This window comes from Danaus plexippus (assembly GCF_018135715.1).
Source record: "Danaus plexippus chromosome 3 unlocalized genomic scaffold, MEX_DaPlex mxdp_25, whole genome shotgun sequence".
NCBI lineage: Eukaryota > Metazoa > Arthropoda > Insecta > Lepidoptera > Nymphalidae > Danaus > Danaus plexippus.
In genome coordinates, this window is record NW_026869844.1 from 1,132,980 (window position 1) to 1,150,976 (window position 17,997).

General features: G+C 36.3%; 2 protein-coding genes across 5 annotated transcripts; one reads left to right on the forward strand and one right to left on the reverse strand.

Moving 5' to 3' along the window:
• The first annotated feature begins 244 nt into the window (after positions 1 to 244).
• Positions 245 to 5,922, forward strand: LOC116766923 (DNA polymerase alpha catalytic subunit). The gene is made up of 10 exons (XM_032657070.2): positions 245 to 383; positions 454 to 651; positions 828 to 1,015; positions 1,100 to 1,324; positions 1,400 to 1,963; positions 2,054 to 2,245; positions 2,341 to 2,598; positions 2,870 to 2,999; positions 3,071 to 5,506; positions 5,584 to 5,922. Exons 1-10 carry the CDS (start codon positions 365 to 367, stop codon positions 5,808 to 5,810), a joined length of 4,437 nt encoding a protein of 1,478 aa, XP_032512961.2. The 5' UTR covers positions 245 to 364; the 3' UTR covers positions 5,811 to 5,922.
• Positions 5,915 to 17,078, reverse strand: LOC116778817 (uncharacterized protein CG7065-like). 4 transcript variants are annotated; one of them, XM_032672868.2, is made up of 23 exons: positions 16,850 to 17,078; positions 16,171 to 16,379; positions 14,400 to 14,561; positions 14,132 to 14,243; positions 13,932 to 14,064; positions 13,410 to 13,563; positions 13,098 to 13,264; positions 12,812 to 12,912; positions 12,697 to 12,721; positions 12,562 to 12,604; positions 12,387 to 12,487; positions 12,219 to 12,288; positions 11,765 to 11,948; positions 10,727 to 10,880; positions 10,318 to 10,548; positions 9,849 to 9,929; positions 9,399 to 9,521; positions 8,908 to 9,157; positions 8,583 to 8,774; positions 8,034 to 8,192; positions 7,545 to 7,696; positions 7,191 to 7,470; positions 5,915 to 7,121 (listed from the first exon to the last, which is right to left on the reverse strand). In XM_032672868.2, exons 2-23 carry the CDS (start codon positions 16,270 to 16,272, stop codon positions 5,994 to 5,996), a joined length of 4,104 nt encoding a protein of 1,367 aa, XP_032528759.2. In that variant the 5' UTR covers positions 16,273 to 16,379; positions 16,850 to 17,078; the 3' UTR covers positions 5,915 to 5,993. The 4 variants fall into 4 exon arrangements, with proteins under 4 accessions (XP_032528759.2, XP_032528751.2, XP_061382656.1 ...); XM_032672860.2 differs by having other exon boundaries at positions 12,562 to 12,619; XM_061526672.1 differs by lacking the exon at positions 16,850 to 17,078 and adding an exon at positions 16,466 to 16,621 and having other exon boundaries at positions 12,562 to 12,619.
• Positions 17,079 to 17,997: the final 919 nt, after the last annotated feature.

Sequence of the window (17,997 nt, forward strand, 5' to 3'; positions counted from 1 at the left end):
AAACTATTTCATTGATATTTTCTATTTATTTTAAAGTAATTTCATTTCAGACAAAATAATTTTTAGAGTACCTTTCAGTTATGGAGATTATTAAATTTCACTACAATAGTATATTATTGTTAGAAATCATATAATTCATTAAGTTAAAGATAATTTACACACAAGTTTTTCTGTTATTATTTGATTCGTTTGATTGTTGGTTCGTTGAACATTTAAGTAATATTTAGTCTATAATCAGTAAAACGATAAAATCTCTTTTCGCGCCAAATTGAAATGTCATAATGATAGATAGAAGTTTTAGTTGTGTTTAATTTATTTATCAAATAAAAGTGTATTTTGTTTTTATAAGAAACATATATTGTAAATGATGGCAGAGTCTTTAGGTAGGCATTGTATAAAATAAATGGGTCGAATGTTATGATATACTTTTAATTGCTTTTCTTGCATTTACAGCGACTTCCAGGGCCAAACGGCAAAAAGTTGACAAAACTGGTCGTTTGTCGGCTTTAGAAAAATTAAAACAACTAAAGGGGAAAGGCTCTAAACATAAATACGATGTGGATGAATTGGAGAATGTGTATGACTTAGTTGATGAGTCTGAATATAGTAATCGGGTACTACAGCGACAAGAAGACGACTGGATTGAAGATGGTATGTTCGCAAAAATTGGTATACAAGTAAACGGAAACTTTAAATCATTGTATATTTAATTATTGCCAAAGTTAAGAATTAAGATTCAAAGCTTTTAAATTTTTTGTTAATAGAACCCAAAATTGGTTTTGTGTGATAAAGTTTAGTGAATTAGTTATCTACAATTTGGTTTATAGATGGGACAGGATATGTGGAGGATGGTAGAGAGATATTTGATGATGATGAGATTGATGACACTTATGTGGCAAAAGATAACAAAGAAGCAGGCAGAGGCCACAAAAGGAAAGCTAAGGTTGCTCCACAGCCGGCTGGGAAAGGAAATATAAGAAATCTCATAGGTGCTATGCCAAATAAAAAGAAAGAGGTATGAATTATTCAACAAAATACATCTAAACTAATACAACTTTTTATATATGGTAGTTTAACCATTTTAATATCTCATTTCCAGGATGCCAAAATATCAGATGACAATATTTTATCAGATATCATGTCAGATTTAGATGGTACTACATCATCTATAGCAAAGCAAAAGCTTGTTGTTCCGAAAAAAAACATAGTTGACTCAAGTAAGAGAGACGCCCAGAATTATTTTAAAAATTTGTCATTGTCTGTTAAAAAACCGACACCACCTGTAAAAAAGGAAGAAACTGTTGTTGTGGATGTTAATAATGTTGTAAGTATTTAAGATGTTGCCTAAGAAAATATTGATTTTGTATTATGCGTTTTTCTTATTGGTTCTTGTCTCCAGACTGAAGACAACATTAAGCCACCAGTGATTGATCAGGAAAAGCCAAAGAAATCTACATGGTTAATAGACAAAGAAATAAAAAAAGAAGTAGAAGAGTCTCCTAGTCAAATTATAGAAGAATTTGCAACTCAAGATATAGACTTTGGTGACGATTTCAGCAATGATGCGGAACTACCACAAGTTCCTATTAAAGAAGAAGCTACAATGACTGACATATTACAAGATGTTGCTGAAGATTTTAAAGAAGATTTTGATATATTTTCAGTAAAGACAGAGCCCAAAGAATTGAAGGCCTTATCAAGTAATTGGTCCCAGAATGATAATCAAGTTGTTGTCAACATACAGAGTGATGTACAGTTGCCTTTACAGAAGAATAAGGATGGGGACCAAGTGTTGAAGTTTTATTGGCTCGATGCTTGGGAAGATAAATATGTTAAGCCGGGAGTTGTGTATTTGTTTGGAAAAGTATATGTTAATCCATCCAAGAAGAAAGAGGGTTGTGCTTCATGCTGCTTAGTGGTGAAAAATGTCAACCGACAATTGTTTCTTCTTCCAAGAGAATATGTAGGTTGATTCAAATATTTAAATCACTTTATAGGACTTGATGTACTTCTCTGGTTATTTATTATATGTGCATATTTTTATTATATATAGAAATTAGATCCCATAACCTTGGAGGCGACAGATCAAGAAGTAACCATGATGGATGTTTATGAAGAATTCAACAACTGTGTTGCTAGTGAAATCGGTTTAAAAGAATTCAAGTCAAGGAAAGTTACTAAAAACTATTGCTTCAATCTACCAGACATACCCTCCCAATGTGATTACTTGGAGGTCAAGTATTCGGTGAGTAATTTAATGAAAACTTTGTTTTAATGGATTAAACATTTATATTGTTCACAAATAGTTATATTAATGATAATAATGTTCTATGTTTGCAGGCTACTTTTCCAATACCACCAGTAGGAAAGAAATATTTGACATTTTCACATATATTTGGTACCAACACATCTTCTCTAGAGAGCTTCCTGCTTGATAGGAAGATCAAGGGTCCATGTTGGCTGGAGGTGAAAAATGCTGAGAGTGTTCAAGCCAAAGTGTCTTGGTGCAAATTAGAAGCATCATGTGATAAAATGGAGAATGTGGCTGTCATAAGAAATGACAGCGATTTAGAACCACCCCCTATTGTTATTGCCACTGTAAGTATTATGATGTCATATATTTAATGATTTTAATATATTTTAAGGAATATTCCATTTTCGATTCTTATGTTGGTATGTTTGCATGCCTGAATTTTACTCAAAAACTTAAAATTGTGACTGGACGGAGTTTCATGCAATTAGTCCAAAAATACTTGTATTATTTTAAATTGTGTCAAAGGAATTAAGAAAAACATTTTTACATTAAGCATTGGAAGTTGTAATATGTACCTGTCATATTTACACATTAAGGTATTGTTAACTTTTACAGTTAAATATGAGGACAGTTACTGATCCAAAAACAAGTAAGACAAAAATCTTGATGATGAGTTGTCTAGCTCACAACTCCTTCCCTATACACAAGCCGCCACCGAATCCACCTTTCCATCAACACTTTTGTGGTGAGAATTTTGTTCATGTAATATTATGCATATTAAATGAAACATGAAACATATTGTCATTTTTGTTACAGTGATGACAAAATGCAACGACATGTGGCCGATTGATTTGAAACAGCAAATGCAACAATATAGAGCAACAAAATTAACGAAATGTGACAACGAGAGGGAGCTCCTCAACTACTTCATGGTACAGTTTTGGAAGCTTGATCCGGATTTAGTTGTTGGTCATGACTTGCAAGGATTCCAGCAGGATTTGCTCATAGGCAACATATTAGACCTGCGTATTCCGAACTGGTCTCGACTCGGTCGCTTAAAGAGATCAGTGGCTCCGCAAAAAAAATTCGCAGCAAGAAGTGCTTTTCTTGGGAGACTAGTCTGCGATATAAAACTATCTGCGATGGAGCTTATACGGGCACGGAGCTTCGATCTAGATTCTCTGTGTGTTAGTGTTCTGAAAATGAAAGAAGGAGAGAGAATTGACGTATCGATTGAAGACTTGCCCCGATATAATGAAAGTTCAAGTGACCTTTTACAATTAGTGTCACTAAGTATGCAGGACGCTTCATACATTCTGAAGATAATGTGCGAACTCAATGTGATACCACTGGCTCTGCAAATAACGCAAATAGCGGGCAATATAATGTCCAGAACTTTGATGGGCGGACGGTCGGAAAGGAATGAGTTTTTGTTACTGCACGCTTTCACTGAAAAGAACTACATTGTGCCTGATAAAATATATGGAAAGAAGGCTGACGGTGACGATGACGATCAGGACGAAGCCGGAAATGTATCAAAGAAACAAGCTAAGAAGAAAGCGGCGTACGCTGGAGGCCTGGTGCTCGACCCCAAGAAAGGCTTCTACGATAAACTCATACTTCTAATGGACTTCAACTCGTTATATCCAAGTATCATTCAAGAATATAATATTTGTTTCACGACGATCAAAAGGAAGAACGGCGCCTCTTCAGATGATGACATCAATAACCTGGTTCTGCCCGCTCCCAACACGGAGTTCGGAGTACTGCCCACACAGATAAGAAAACTAGTTGAAAGCAGACGGGAAGTAAAAAGACTAATGAAATCACCGGACCTTGCTTCCGAACTGTACATGCAATACAATATTCGGCAAATGGCGTTGAAGCTCACTGCAAACTCTATGTACGGGTGTCTCGGCTTTACACATTCTAGGTTCTATGCAAAACCTTTAGCTGCTTTAGTCACTATGAAGGGTAGAGAGATTCTCATGGACACCAAGGAAATTGTTCAGAAACTAAATTATGAAGTGGTCTACGGTGATACCGACAGTTTGATGATCAACACCAACTGTTTGGACTACGATTACGTGTTTAAGATAGGCAACGACTTGAAAAGAGAAATCAATAAGAAGTACAAACAGATCGAATTAGATATTGATGGAGTATTTAAATATCTACTTCTCTTAAAGAAGAAGAAATATGCTGCTGTAGTGGTCAGTAAGAGCAAAAGCGGTGAATTCATTTATAACCAAGAGCACAAAGGCTTAGATATAGTCAGGAGAGATTGGTCGCAGTTAGCCGCAGAGGCCGGTAAATTTATCCTAACGCAAATTCTTTCCGAGCAGACGGCTGACGAAAGACTAGAAAGTATACAGAATCATTTAAACAAATTGAAAGAAGATTTAGTTAACAGCAAAATGCCTTTATCGCTACTGACAATAACTAAGCAATTAACCAAAAATCCTAACGAATACGCAGATAAGAACAACCAGCCGCACGTCCAGGTAGCTCTGAGATTGAACAGCAAAAATAGCAGACGTTTTAAAAAGGGCGACATAGTTCCGTATATAATCTGTGAGGACGGCACAGCGAATAGTGCGACGCAGAGAGCTTATCATATAGAAGAATTGAAAAATTCCGAACATCTTAGCGTCGACTACAAATATTACTTGGCCCATCAATTACACCCCGTCATATCTCGTATATGCGAACCCATCGAGGGATTGGATCCGGCTCGAGTAGCGGACTGCCTCGGCCTGGATCCCTCCGGCTACCGTCAGATAACAAAGAAAGAAATCTCCAATACAGATACATACGAAGTAGAGAACGATAAAGAAAAATACAGATATTGCAAAGAATTCACGTTCATATGCGTCAACGAGCAATGTAGAACTGAGAACAGAATACGAGACACGTTCAGGCAGGTGGAGAAGGAGAGCGTCACGTTCCTGGAGCGGTGTCAGAACGAGAAGTGCGCTGTTAAACCTATCGACTACTTGGCGTGTATACAGAATCAGCTGTCGTTACAAATGCGCCAGTATCACAGCGAGTATTATACGGGGTGGTTGGCGTGCGAGGACCCCGCGTGCGGGTACCGCTCGCCGCGACTGCCGCAGACCTTCGCCGCAGGATATCCGCTCTGCAGGCTGTGCGAGAAAGGCGTCATGTTCCGGGAGTACACGGAGAAAGACCTGTATTTACAAATAAACTTCTTCTTGTTTCTGTTCGATGTTAACAAGCATAATACGACAAGTAATTATAATTTTAATACTTTGCTATATAAAGAGAAAAGAATGTGTATGTTTTATTATTCGTTTTTTTTTTTTCAGAAACAAAAATAAGCCCTAATATTTTGTCAGCCTTCCAAGTCTTGAAAGTGATGGTTGAAGAAGTCCTTGCGAACTCGGCGTACGCTATTATAAACTTGTCAAAATTGTTCAGATTTTTTGGTGTCGATAACAGAGGCGGGAATAATATTAAGTCTGAAGATCTCGAAATCGACATTCTTCCAGAGACAGAACACATAGACGCCCTACTGGAATTGGGGACTTACTGAAATGTGCTTTTTGTATAGAAATCATGTCTACTGTAAATGTATATATATTTCTTAATATAATAGATAAAGCAAAATATTGAGATGTTTAAATAAAAACCAACATGTTTGAATACCCCGTTTATTTCAATAAATAATCAGGATGCTCGTACGTATGTTGTAAACATTCTTTTGGTTACCTAATACTTAATAATATCCGCGGCCTCGACCTCTCTGACCGCCGTATCCTCTGCCTCTTCCTCTAAAGTTATTTTGTTGGCTGTTGCCGAACTGACTTTGCTGATCTGAATTCCGAGTATTGAAGGTATCTTGTGATCTATTGTTACCACTAAAGTTACCTCTGACCCCTAGGTTTTTAAACGAGCCGTCCTGCTGACCTCTGGAGTTGCCTTGACCTCCTCGGCCTAAGTTATAATTGTCCATGGGACTCCGCGGTGCAGGGTTACTGTAATTGTTATCAAATCTACCTAATTGGTTAAAGGAATTCTGATTTTCTCTGGCGTTTTGATTGTAATTTCCTTGACTTCTATTTTGGCTGTAGCTGCTGGGATTTGTATTATAATTATTATAACTGTCTTGTGACCCTTGAGGTATTTGATTAAAATTATTCTGTCCCTGATTCATATTATTGTGCATTGCTTTTGTAGTCTGATTATAACTGTTTTGTTGGTTGTACGCGAGCCTTGTGCCTGTATTAATATTACACTCTGGTTCTTTCTGATAGTAATTACCATCCTGATTCCTACTTCCTTGATAATAATTATCCTGGGATCCTCTGGATATGTCATGAAAGTTATCTTGATAACCCCTTCCTTGTTGGTTGTCAATTTTATCAAATTCTTGTATATTGGCTCTATCTAAAATTGCCTCTTGTCCAGTCTCCCAAGACGGAAGGTTGGCTTTGTGGAAACTATTTTGATTAACAATGTTACTTACATTGGCAGAAATTTGTGACATATTTTGCTGAATGAAAGGAGTTTGTTTATTTGCTGATGGAAGTAAGTGCGGTTGAGGTTTCAAAGATTCAGGCAGGTCGCCGAAGGACCTGGGTTGTGTACTACTCATAACTACGTCTGACGTCACTTGACCGACGGCCGGGTTTTGTGCGGGTGTCGATTGTAACGTAGCCTGAACCAGCGCTAAGAGGTCGGTCGCTGATGAGAAGCTATTCATAATATTAGGAACTGACGTGTTAGCTGGAGGCGAGTCTAGTAAAACACAAGATTCCTTGGTCTCTTCCAATGATTTTTTCACAATTTCCATTTCTTGGCGGATCTGATCTTCTTTTACCTTTTGCGTCGCCGATTTGAACACCTGGGAAGTGGAGAGTAATATAAGATCATTGATACGTGTATTGTGAAGACATACGTGCTGTGTACTCACATCTTCCACAGTGTAGTCGTCGTCGTCGCTTTCGACGGCCACAGTCGGTTCCTTGGCGTTAGGTTTGTCCTCAGCGTCCCCGTGCACGTGTGTCGCCGCGGCGCTCACATACTGTCGCAATCGTTCCACGCGTTGCGGCTCTCGAGCTTCAAGCTTCTTAAGATAGGCTATGAGGCTATGTTGTTCCTCTGCCGATAGCTCGTTGAAGTTTTTGAGGAGAGTCTCCAGATCTGAGTCCGACAGGCCGTCCATCACGTCCGGAACGTCTTCTTTGTCAGTCCTGTACGAGATAAGTTTTTAGATAAATTAGTCCTAAATCAGTTAATGTTCTTGTGGTTTTAAGATTAAAATTACTTTTTATCATCGTAGGCGAACTGTAACATCTTCAGCGCGGATGTCGTCCCCGAGGCCGCCAGCGATTGCCGCGCCGTCTGATTGTTGCTGGCTCGTGCTTCAGCCTTCTTTTTAGATTCCGCTTCGCGTTTTTTCGCTTCGGCCATACCCACCTTATAGTAAAGCATAAAAAAATAAATATCAAAATAGAATATTTAGGATTTTAAAAATTACATAACAGAATATATAATACATCATACTTAGTGTAAACGGATCAATCAAGATAAGTAGAAGAAAATAAACGAATTAAATTAATGAAGTTTACTTAGCTTAATGGGAAGTGATTTTTTAACACCTTACTTTTAATAACTGCGTAAATATCGTATTTTTAAAACCAAGATAAAAATAATACATAAAGATGTATAAGTATATTAAAGAAGGTCTTAAAATCTCGTAGAATTTGGGACTTAAGACTAGTAATGAGTGTGTGTATATATAAGCGTTCCATACAACAGCATCAACAAGCTGAGCCAATTCCTCCGAGGAGACGTCTGTTTTTCCCTGAGCCACTAGAGCCGCGGCCATTTGTTTAGCGATCTGTGCTCGGTCCACCTCACCCACGCCCACCACCGGGACGCCGCCGCCGCCGGAACACTCCTTGCTTTCCTTCTGAAATCAGATATGCGGGCACATTTTTACTACTGAAAAACACTGAATTTATTTGACTCCCACTTATATGAATCTAAATAAAACTTAAGTAGAAATAATTAAAACCATACTTTATAATAAATAATGGACCGTTTGGTTAATTTATTTTTATTACAATATTTATATACTATAAGACGTTTTTAAGCTATATGAAATAGCTGTATGAAAAAAGACACTCTTTATTAAATGTCAACTTTGAGCCATCTACGGAGTGTCTATACACTTCGTATAGCAAATAAGTAACTTTTTATCGTGTATTAATCACCAGTCTAAGCTATTTAAAAATACAAGTAGGGCTAAATATGTGCTTTGGCTAAGTAGCACATGAATATATCCTATGTAAAGCCATACCTTCTTCTTCAGTCTATTGTCAGCTGCGTGTAGGGTCGCGGCTGCCCTCACTACGGCCGTCCTGACGGCGGCGGCGGCGCTGCCAGTGACTAGTCCGGCCTGAGCCGCTCCCTTCAATTTTTCTTTGGCCGTTTCGATCAACACTACCGCCGTCTCGTTGTCGAGCAACTCCTCGGACGAATTTGCCTTGTCCTACAGATTGGACGAGAAAGAGATTTAATTATTAAAAATATAATTAGTGACATTGAAAAGGATTCGTTTACAAAATTATTAGAAAAATATTGTAACAGTTTGCGTGATGTTTTTATTTAATAAAAATAATTACCTTTTCCATCTTAAGCGCATCCGCCAACAAATCTACGATCTTAGGCCCCAAGCTGCCGAGGTAGTCTTCTAGAGCTACTAGCAGTCTCAAAGTTGCAACTACATTTTCAGCGTCGTAGTCCTGTTTGTGGAAATCTTGTCTGCGAGACGATTTAGATACGCCTGTGGAGGCCGAGCGACGGACAGGGGACTTCGCCTCCGGGAGGGAACCCAGGGACTCCGCCGAGTTCCAAGGAGAGAGACCGTCGTCCCTGATCACATTGACTCATTAGTGCAAGATGCAGATTCATTTGTGATGTCAATTGTTAATTTATATAACAAATACTGTATGCATATGATAAATGGGACTACAGTAATAGCAACAAAAGCGTTTCGTATTTGAATTTAATAAAATTATGTATACATGTGTAATAAAAAAATATATGGTGTAGCCGAACATGCGTCGGTTGAGTGGAATGTTGTTATATATACTGGGAATTAAATGTGACTAACGGTTTAAGTTCATCGTCCGAGATAAGGACGGTCTGCATGGAGGGTTGTTCGCGGGAGGGGCTGTGGTTGCGGGGCACCGACCCGCGGCGAGACAGCGGCGAGCGACGACGAACACTGCTCGCTCTGAAGACAGTTTACATATATACAGGAGTAACAATATGATACCCTTTCATAATTTTATAATCATTAAATTTACTGTCACTATTAGTATTCACCTTGTATTTACTCTTTACGTCTACTGGGATGGCAGAAGCTATTGAAACAGTTCGTCTATATATAAAACTACTGCAATATGCCCGTTGTTTATGGATTGTTAACTTAGTGTATCCAGACACCGCGCTGTGGTTGGTGGCGAATATCTTATTTGATATTAATGACCATTTGCCAGTATTTATAAAATAAATAATATTTTGTTGACTATTGAGCACATATGAGAATTTCTAAACCTACTTATGTATAGGACTCCTGGATCGTGTGCGAAGATGCCTCAGAGGGGAGCGACGCGGTGCGGTGCGAGTGTGACCTGGGGACCTGGTCATGAACGAAAAGATTAAAAACAATATTTTCTATCCCAAAAATATTTATAGGGATGTAAAAGAAAAAAGGCATAGGTCCTTGAAAAAATTAAAAGTATATAGAAAATAGTCATGGACAAGTTATATATGAATGTACTTCAAACGATTTTCAATATGAAAGTGTGAGAAACATATACAATACACGTGTGATACAATTAAGATTTAAGATCTTCTCCAGTACAACTTAAAATAAAACTACATTATTCCAGTTAAATTTGAATTATTGTAAGAGAGCGTCGTCTCGCCCTCCCTTACTGTGGTATTAAAATAATTTAGTACCAAAAAAATATGGTTTTATTTAAACTTTAAAAGCTCGGAATTTATTTGTTACGTATCATAGTGACCTGCGATCTCTGCGGTCCGGGGACTTCCTTCTATGTTCCGGGGTCCGCCTGTATGGCGAGTGCCTGCTAGCGGCGGGCGCGGCGTGTCTGCTGTCCGCGGACGGCCTCCTCTCAGCCGACCTCCTGCGGTCAGCTGATCGTCCCCTCTCAGCTGACCTCCTTCTATCGAGGGATCTCTTTCTATCGGCGGAGCGACGACGTTCCGAGGATTTGCGGCGGTCAGACGAACGACTGGAAATTAATTATATATAATTAATAAATAATTTCAATATCGCTGCATATGATACATATATTATTTGGTAAACTTAGTTTATTCCAGGTTCAGACGGCCACAAGTAACAGTTCATAGCTGTGTTGATGCCGGTGTCTTTTATTTGCAATGTTCTTACTACACTATTATATCTCGTACCGTTTCTCTCTTGCATCAGGCGGTGTGAGTCTCAACCTCCTGTATATTTCCAGGACCGTAGTCTTGAGCTCCTCCTCGTGCAGCTCCTTCATCCTCCCCGTCCAGTACACAATCCACTCCGGCTTGAAGTCGTATTTCGATGGATCTTTGCCTTCTATAACAACGAAACAAATTAAAATTAACCGACATTTCAAAAGGTAATTGGTAAAAAAATGTTTGTCTATATACATATTATAAAATAAATTACCCCGCCGCGTCTGTCTGTCTGTGTGTTCGCAATAAACAGAAAAATTACTGCACCAATTGTCAAGCGGTTTTCACCACTCGATAGCTTAATTCTCGAGAAAGGTTTTAATATATAATTTATTAAGGTTTAGTATTGATTTGTGTGTACATTAACGATATTTGTTGAAGATGTCGGGAAAAAATGAGCCGTCTGTCAGCTTTTAACGGAAACGCTGCCAAAACCCTTTGAGATATAACAAAACAATGTATGGTGGAATTGTGTATTTTATATAGGTCTACAGAAAAGTCCGCGATCTCATATGTCTATCTCTTAAGGATAACATACTATATCCATTGTACAACTTTTAAAAATATGTATTCCTAAACCGTTTATTGGAAAGCTATTTACATAAATACGATATTTAGTCTTATAAAAATAAGTTTACTTAGTTTTCAAGCCTACATCAGTGTCTGTAAATTCCTTTTTAAATCATTTTAACCGGGCGTTCCATTGCAGAGTTATCATAATCATTCTCAAAACGAAATAGGTTATTTTATATTTTTTGTAAAGAGCCCGTGCGAGGCAGGGGCTGGTACCTAGTTGTATTTATAAAAATTAGTTAAAGAATATGATTATGATAATTTATAGAAATTTTGTACAAAATGTATATCAATTTTAATTCTTTATGAATTTTCATTAGACATCAACGCAGCCGTCTTTGTATGCCCCCCCTCCCCACTCTCTTCCACGATATGACTTAGCCCCTCCCCCTCGCTTGCAATCTCTTAATGGTTTACGTGACTGTGACGGACCGGCCTGTATCTCCTTGTATCTCCGGTTCCAGAACTTCCTCCACTCGTCCGGGTACAGCGGATGTTTCTCCGGGTTCTTTTCGTGGTACTCCCTGGCCCTCCTGGCCGCCTGCTCGGCCGCAGCACACTTCTCGTCAGCCAGCTTCACCTTGTACGAGTAGTTGTGGGGCCGAGACGTTGAACCCTGTAGCAGACAGTTCCATACATTACGTACAAATGTCCTTTAATGTAAAACTTATCTAATATGAAATATTTCTACATACACAGGTCTAGAATCTAATGTATTAGTTAGAAAAGTAAAATGCATTTCAGCGGTTTACTTTAATTCATTTATTTCCATTCAACACATATATATATATATATGTGTGTGTGTGTGTATGTATATATATATATGTACGTACAGAGTAAATAGTATTAATAGAGAACTCTACTTCAAAACAAATAATATATGTACCTTTTCTGGATAAGGACTGGTTCTCCTGCGGGACGCGTAAGGCTCGTACCGCGGCGGTTCGCCTCGTCCTCTGTAACGTATATTAGTTAGTAAACATGTTTTCTAGATGAAGTCGACTGAAGATGTTTTCTTTGAGCACTTCATTAACGACTTCTGTACAATCCTTACTTGAACATTTTGTCATCCTTGTTGTTTCTTATGTCAGGCTCGTCGCTCACGTCCGACAGCGACTCCATTGAGCCGCGACGTCGAGGGTTACGTTTAGAACCCTGGCAAACGCGAATACAGGTTACAAGTACTTTATATTAAATTATAATTTTAGATATCCTATATTATGTCTTACGAAAGGTTTAGACGGCGCCGCTACGACTGGGGGCGACGGCTCCCTGTTAGATGTGATTCTGATAAATATATATACGTATGCTTAACACACATTTTATTAAATTTCATTGAAATAACATCATAAACAATTACGTACCTCCCTCCTGCAGTCTTAGTAGAATCTGTAATGAAGAAGCAAACTTGAATAATGTGCTCTCACAATAATACACTAATCAATCATTACTCAATGACTTGTGTCAGATCACACGCACCTAGAGACGTAATCAAGTCAACGTCCACAACTTCTTCGAAAGTACAGCTATCTTTCTCAGTGAAGTGGTAGCCGCGGAAGATCCACTGATGTATTTGGTCTCTGTTGGGAACATATTATTTACCAGATACTCGCTATATACTAAGACATAAGAGGATTTTAGTCTTTGGGAGAGCCTTGAGGCAAACCTTCATCATATACAGCGTCTGACACATTTTTCTGTCAACACAACTCCCCCTCACCATGTTATAACATGTGACGTGTCCGTTGTCCCCCGTACCACGTACCTCTCCTTCTCGTAGTCCTCCTTGTCGAGGTTCACGGGTCTCAGTCGCCCGTACTTGTCCTGGATGCGCTGCGCCAGCCTGTTCATGATGATGGCGACACCCTCGCGGTACTTGGCCTGAGCCCGGTACGGAGTCAGCGCGGCGCAGGCCTTGTTAAAGTGACGAAGCTGAAAAGGTATTGTATTCTTTTGAGATACTACTATAAATCAGAACATCTTAAATCGTTCAAATTAAAAAAAAAAACTCTACTACATACTTTTAAATTAAAGCAATACAATTACTATGTGAAACAGGGTGACAGGACATACTCACTAGATAGTTGTATCGATGCCAGAAGCATGTTAGATGATTGACAATAGTCCGGGGGTGACCCTGCTTGCCGCACAGAGTACACATGTATGAAGGTTCATAGTGAGCCTGCTCGGGGGGATGCTCGATCAGATACTCGATACCTAGCAGTGGAGCCCTGGAAATGCAATAATATTCTCATATAAGTTAATTCGATACAACTTTTTAAATTATATTTTATTTCATTCAGCTAAGAGTCCAAAACATCCTGCCAATGTCAGATAGAAATAAATCAATAAAATAAAAAATTACTTCTTTGACAATTTGCATAAAAACTACAATTATCTTTGCTCTAAGACTTTTTTGGATTTTGGATTCTATTCAATCAATATCGACATAGCAGGGTATGGTGAAATATTTCTATATGGTAACTATTTTAAACAGAAACTTCCTCACAGTTTCACATATGATACTCGAGATATTTAGCAAATAATCAACATATCTTGTCAAGTGTACACACAAATTTAATAGATTGTCCCCACTCACTTGACAGCATCAAGTGTGTCCTGTATATGACACCTCACTTCCCGGTACTTATCATACTTGAGATCCAACTCGGAGGGATTCTTCTTGAACATCTCCACTTCCTCCGCCATCTTTTGCAGCACCGTTTCAGTAGCTAGTAACGATACAATATCAGTATATCACATATTATTTAATATCATTCTCATAAGATCCTCTGTCACCTGCAGACTTGGAGTTTGAATTCGACACATATGGATGGTTATTAAATATACTCAATGGCCAAACATTTCTCATTGACAGCTTAGCTTTATGCTTCTTCCCTGATATATGAGTCTGGAATTTAACATAACATATTATAATATATATATATATATATATATATATATACCAAATTCTGCTTGTAATACTGAAATTGAAAGATGCCACTTTGTGATGGATGCAATATTTTATGTATTATATTATCAATAATTATATATAGTGATGGTACACCTGCAGGATCCTCTCCCCACTGCACATGGCTGCACATGGATAGCACAAGTATATCCACTTCCCTGAGACATCTCTTCCGCGTCTCTCCACCATGCAGCGGTAGTTGCCATCCTCGGTTTTGATCTTGAGACTGTTCAGATGCTGCTGGAACTCCTGCTCCGCCTGAAAAACGACGCCGCATCAGCAAATCGCAATGGTATACATATTTAATATGAATCAGCCCACCGCACCGACAACAGAGGTTTGTCAGAAATATAATTAAATAATAGAACATCATTTTGTGATATGTACATTTATTATTCTTTTTTATTCTTGGTCGTAAACATACTTACCGGTGTTTTACGTAGTACATAATAAGGCGACAACGTCCAACGAAACCGGAATTATTTTTTTTCAACTATCACTACACCTAAATGTAAAACGTATCTCACAGCCGTGCACCGGAATGTTCTAATGATTGCGTATAATTCTCCGTCAAATAATAGAGGTCCGTTGTAATATAAAATAGTGTTTATTTAATCAAAACACAGATGTTTTATTGAAATACCAATGTACCAAATGAGTATTTGTGTATGTTTTCTTAATTTGAATTTTTTTTTTTTTTTTAAACCTACGCTAGTTCGAGTAACGTACTTCAAACCGTCATCCTTTATATGATTTAATATATCATCTGTGTGTCGAAATTACCGATAACATTTTTCGTTTTCAATAAAAAGGGTGTAGTAAATAATGTAACACCAACATAACGAAGTAATTTTTGTGTTTTAACGAAACCGGGAAACAAACTTATGATTCATATATTTTTATTTAATTCCTCAATTGAAGTCTCTATAACATAAAATTCTCCTAAGTACGGACCAGGGATTAAGGTACTTTGAAAAGTCTACAAGACAGATAAAATTTCAAACAAAGAATGTTTACTACACAAAAAGATTGTAATAGTATTTTTCTCAGCTACAGAATATAAGGATTATTAAGTAAATTTAATCTTAAAACTAATGTCCTCTAGAATAATCTGTTTCTGAGTAACCAGGTTCTTGGTTACACTTGATAATCTTAAAAATTATATATATTTATCCCACCAACATAATATAATAATTCAACACAAGTCAATTCAAATCAAAATATGAAACAGACTGAATATTACTGAATATTAAAAAAAATAAGCAATGGGGGGGGGGCTCTTAAAAATATGTTGATAATTTTGTTTGTATGGGGTAACAGTCAAAAGCATCGACTCAGGCAACTATTTTGGTATAGTTATTTAATGTTTGCTGAAATTCAAATGCAATATATTATTTTAATGAAAAGCTTTATCTGCAGCCATATGTTATCCAAAATAAGAGACATTCAAGGGTCAATCAATATAAATTTTTGGCATTACAATATATATTTTCTGGTTCACCACGGAAGAGATTTCAGAAGACAAACCCGAGGCTTTTAAGTCTCAAATGCACAAAATAACCTTAATTTTTAAGGAAATGTATTGATGCTTCATGTCCTCATAAATTCTATAAAATCCTTATTTCTATGGAGGTCCACCAAATATTCAAGACCAAATATTAAACAATCTCATCTAGAATTGATTGTAGATGAGATATGGATGAGTAATTTTTTTTTTTGTATTTCAAAATTTTATTGGTGTTAAAACCTTATGATTATTGTAGATTTCAAACACATAACTTATCTAATTTATTATATTATTATAAGATTTATAAAAAATTGTAATTGTTTATATGATAAAATCAATAATAAACATATTGACTCTTACCTTAGTACAGGCTGCTGCGTCTTCCGAATCAATCTTTTTAGGTACTTCAGTGACTGTATCCTCGTAACCCTCGGCTCCCGGAGGACAGTCCGGAAGATCCATCTTGAGACACTCAACACTTGACAGTTTATGACCAACAACTGGTCATAAACTATGTTCACTAATACTTAATGTCTTAGAACTGATATGTTTGCTTCTGTGATGCACAACTGTAAAATGATTTAATATAATAAATCAGTATTTATCAATATTATTATGACATATTTGAAGATGTTATAAATAAAATTATACTCACAGGATCCTCACAGATGTATACTTTTATATAGTTTACTCTATCACTAGGCATATACAGAGAAAACTTTAAATATCATATTATTTAAAAGTATACTCTAGTTTATGTTTTATCACATATTATTCAATTAAACACAGTAGCTCACAATAAGCAATAAACTATATACTTTTTTGGTATAATGAATATTAATATAGAAATATATACTAAATTCATATATAAATAAGCATTACTTACCTTCAACCATTTAATGATAAACACTCACTAACAATTTTAAACAAAAAAGAATTGTTAATTAGAAAATAATTGAAAAATTGTAAACACATGTAAAATTATCTTTTCTGTAATACTTTATTAAAAAATTATAACATGCAAGAATAAAATACCAACCTTTAATGATTCGGCTGAGAAAGCAAAACAGCTACTCTACGACCAAAATTCCAGTTCAGTCAAGTTATCTTCAGTTAAATTTGTGTTCACCACCGATATAATAGCAATTAATACAAGAAAATAATTGATGTGTAATTAGTACATTATTAATAAGGCTATTTGCGACATAAAATATTCAATTAGAATTTCCTTCAGCCTAGAGCAGCCATTGTAGTTAGAACCATTTTTAAAATATCTATTACACGTCAAACTGCAATCTGTTATTGCCAGTTACAAAATTGTTTTCATAAAAATATTTTGTTATATTTTTACTACATTTATTCAATTTGCTAAGTAATTTATAAAATAACGAAAGTTCTTAATAAAATTCAATTTTTTTTGTCATGAAAAGACTTTGGTCAGTTAACATTATTAAAAACTAAGGATACTCTTAAAAATAAATTAATCACAACTTTAGTACCGCAAAACGATTCCTCAATTACAAATGTTTTTTCTTTGAATATTAAAAAATATTTATAAGAAAGAGAAGGAAAAAAGAATATTTTGTCATTAATTATTTAGAATGCGAAAAATATTATATTTATTTATTTGATAAAAAAATTAAGTTTCATAGTGGAATGCTAAAAAATTCTTTGATCAAATGCACGATGTACCTGCATGTTGTCTTAAAAACTCCTTTATCGTCCAGTGAAAATGAATATCGCTTAGAACAGAAAACTTATAAAGTTCACAAATTGTAAAAATGATTTATTTCACCAATATCTAGTTTGAAAGGTTTGATTAACGAATAGCAATATATGTAATAGGTATGTTCCGAAGTAATTGTATAAGGCGTAAATAAAAAAAAACAGCTTTGATGTGTTGAGATGAGATGGCGACCAATTTAATTTTAGAGCTATAACTCAATGTACCCACATATGTTATTAAAATAAGTATTTTTTATGTCATAGCATCATTATAAAATTTACAATTTCCTTTTTTGTAGTGATGCTATACTGACAATTCGACAACGTACAGCATTTTTGTTAGAGAAATAAGTTAATAAGGCGGCTTTTGGAAGTCCTGTATATTTTATGGTAATATTTATTTAGTATGAAGTAAGCTTCTTTTGTTTTACATTAATATAATTTAAGAAACAGAAGTCGTTA

Excerpts from the sequence above, each read along its gene's own strand:
- LOC116766923 (XM_032657070.2), top strand. Across the intron at positions 652-827 it reads AGACGACTGGATTGAAGATG|ATGGGACAGGATATGTGGAG; the intron begins GTATGTTCGCAA and ends TTTGGTTTATAG. Across the intron at positions 1,964-2,053 it reads TTCTTCTTCCAAGAGAATAT|AAATTAGATCCCATAACCTT; the intron begins GTAGGTTGATTC and ends TATTATATATAG.
- LOC116778817 (XM_032672860.2), bottom strand. The coding sequence starts at position 16,272 with ATGGATCTTCCGGACTGTCCTCCGGGAGCCGAGGGTTACGAGGATACA. Across the intron at positions 11,949-12,218 it reads CCAGTCCTTATCCAGAAAAG|GGTTCAACGTCTCGGCCCCA; the intron begins GTACATATATTA and ends TGTCTGCTACAG. Across the intron at positions 9,522-9,848 it reads TCCAGGAGTCCTATACATAA|AGCGAGCAGTGTTCGTCGTC; the intron begins GTAGGTTTAGAA and ends AACTGTCTTCAG.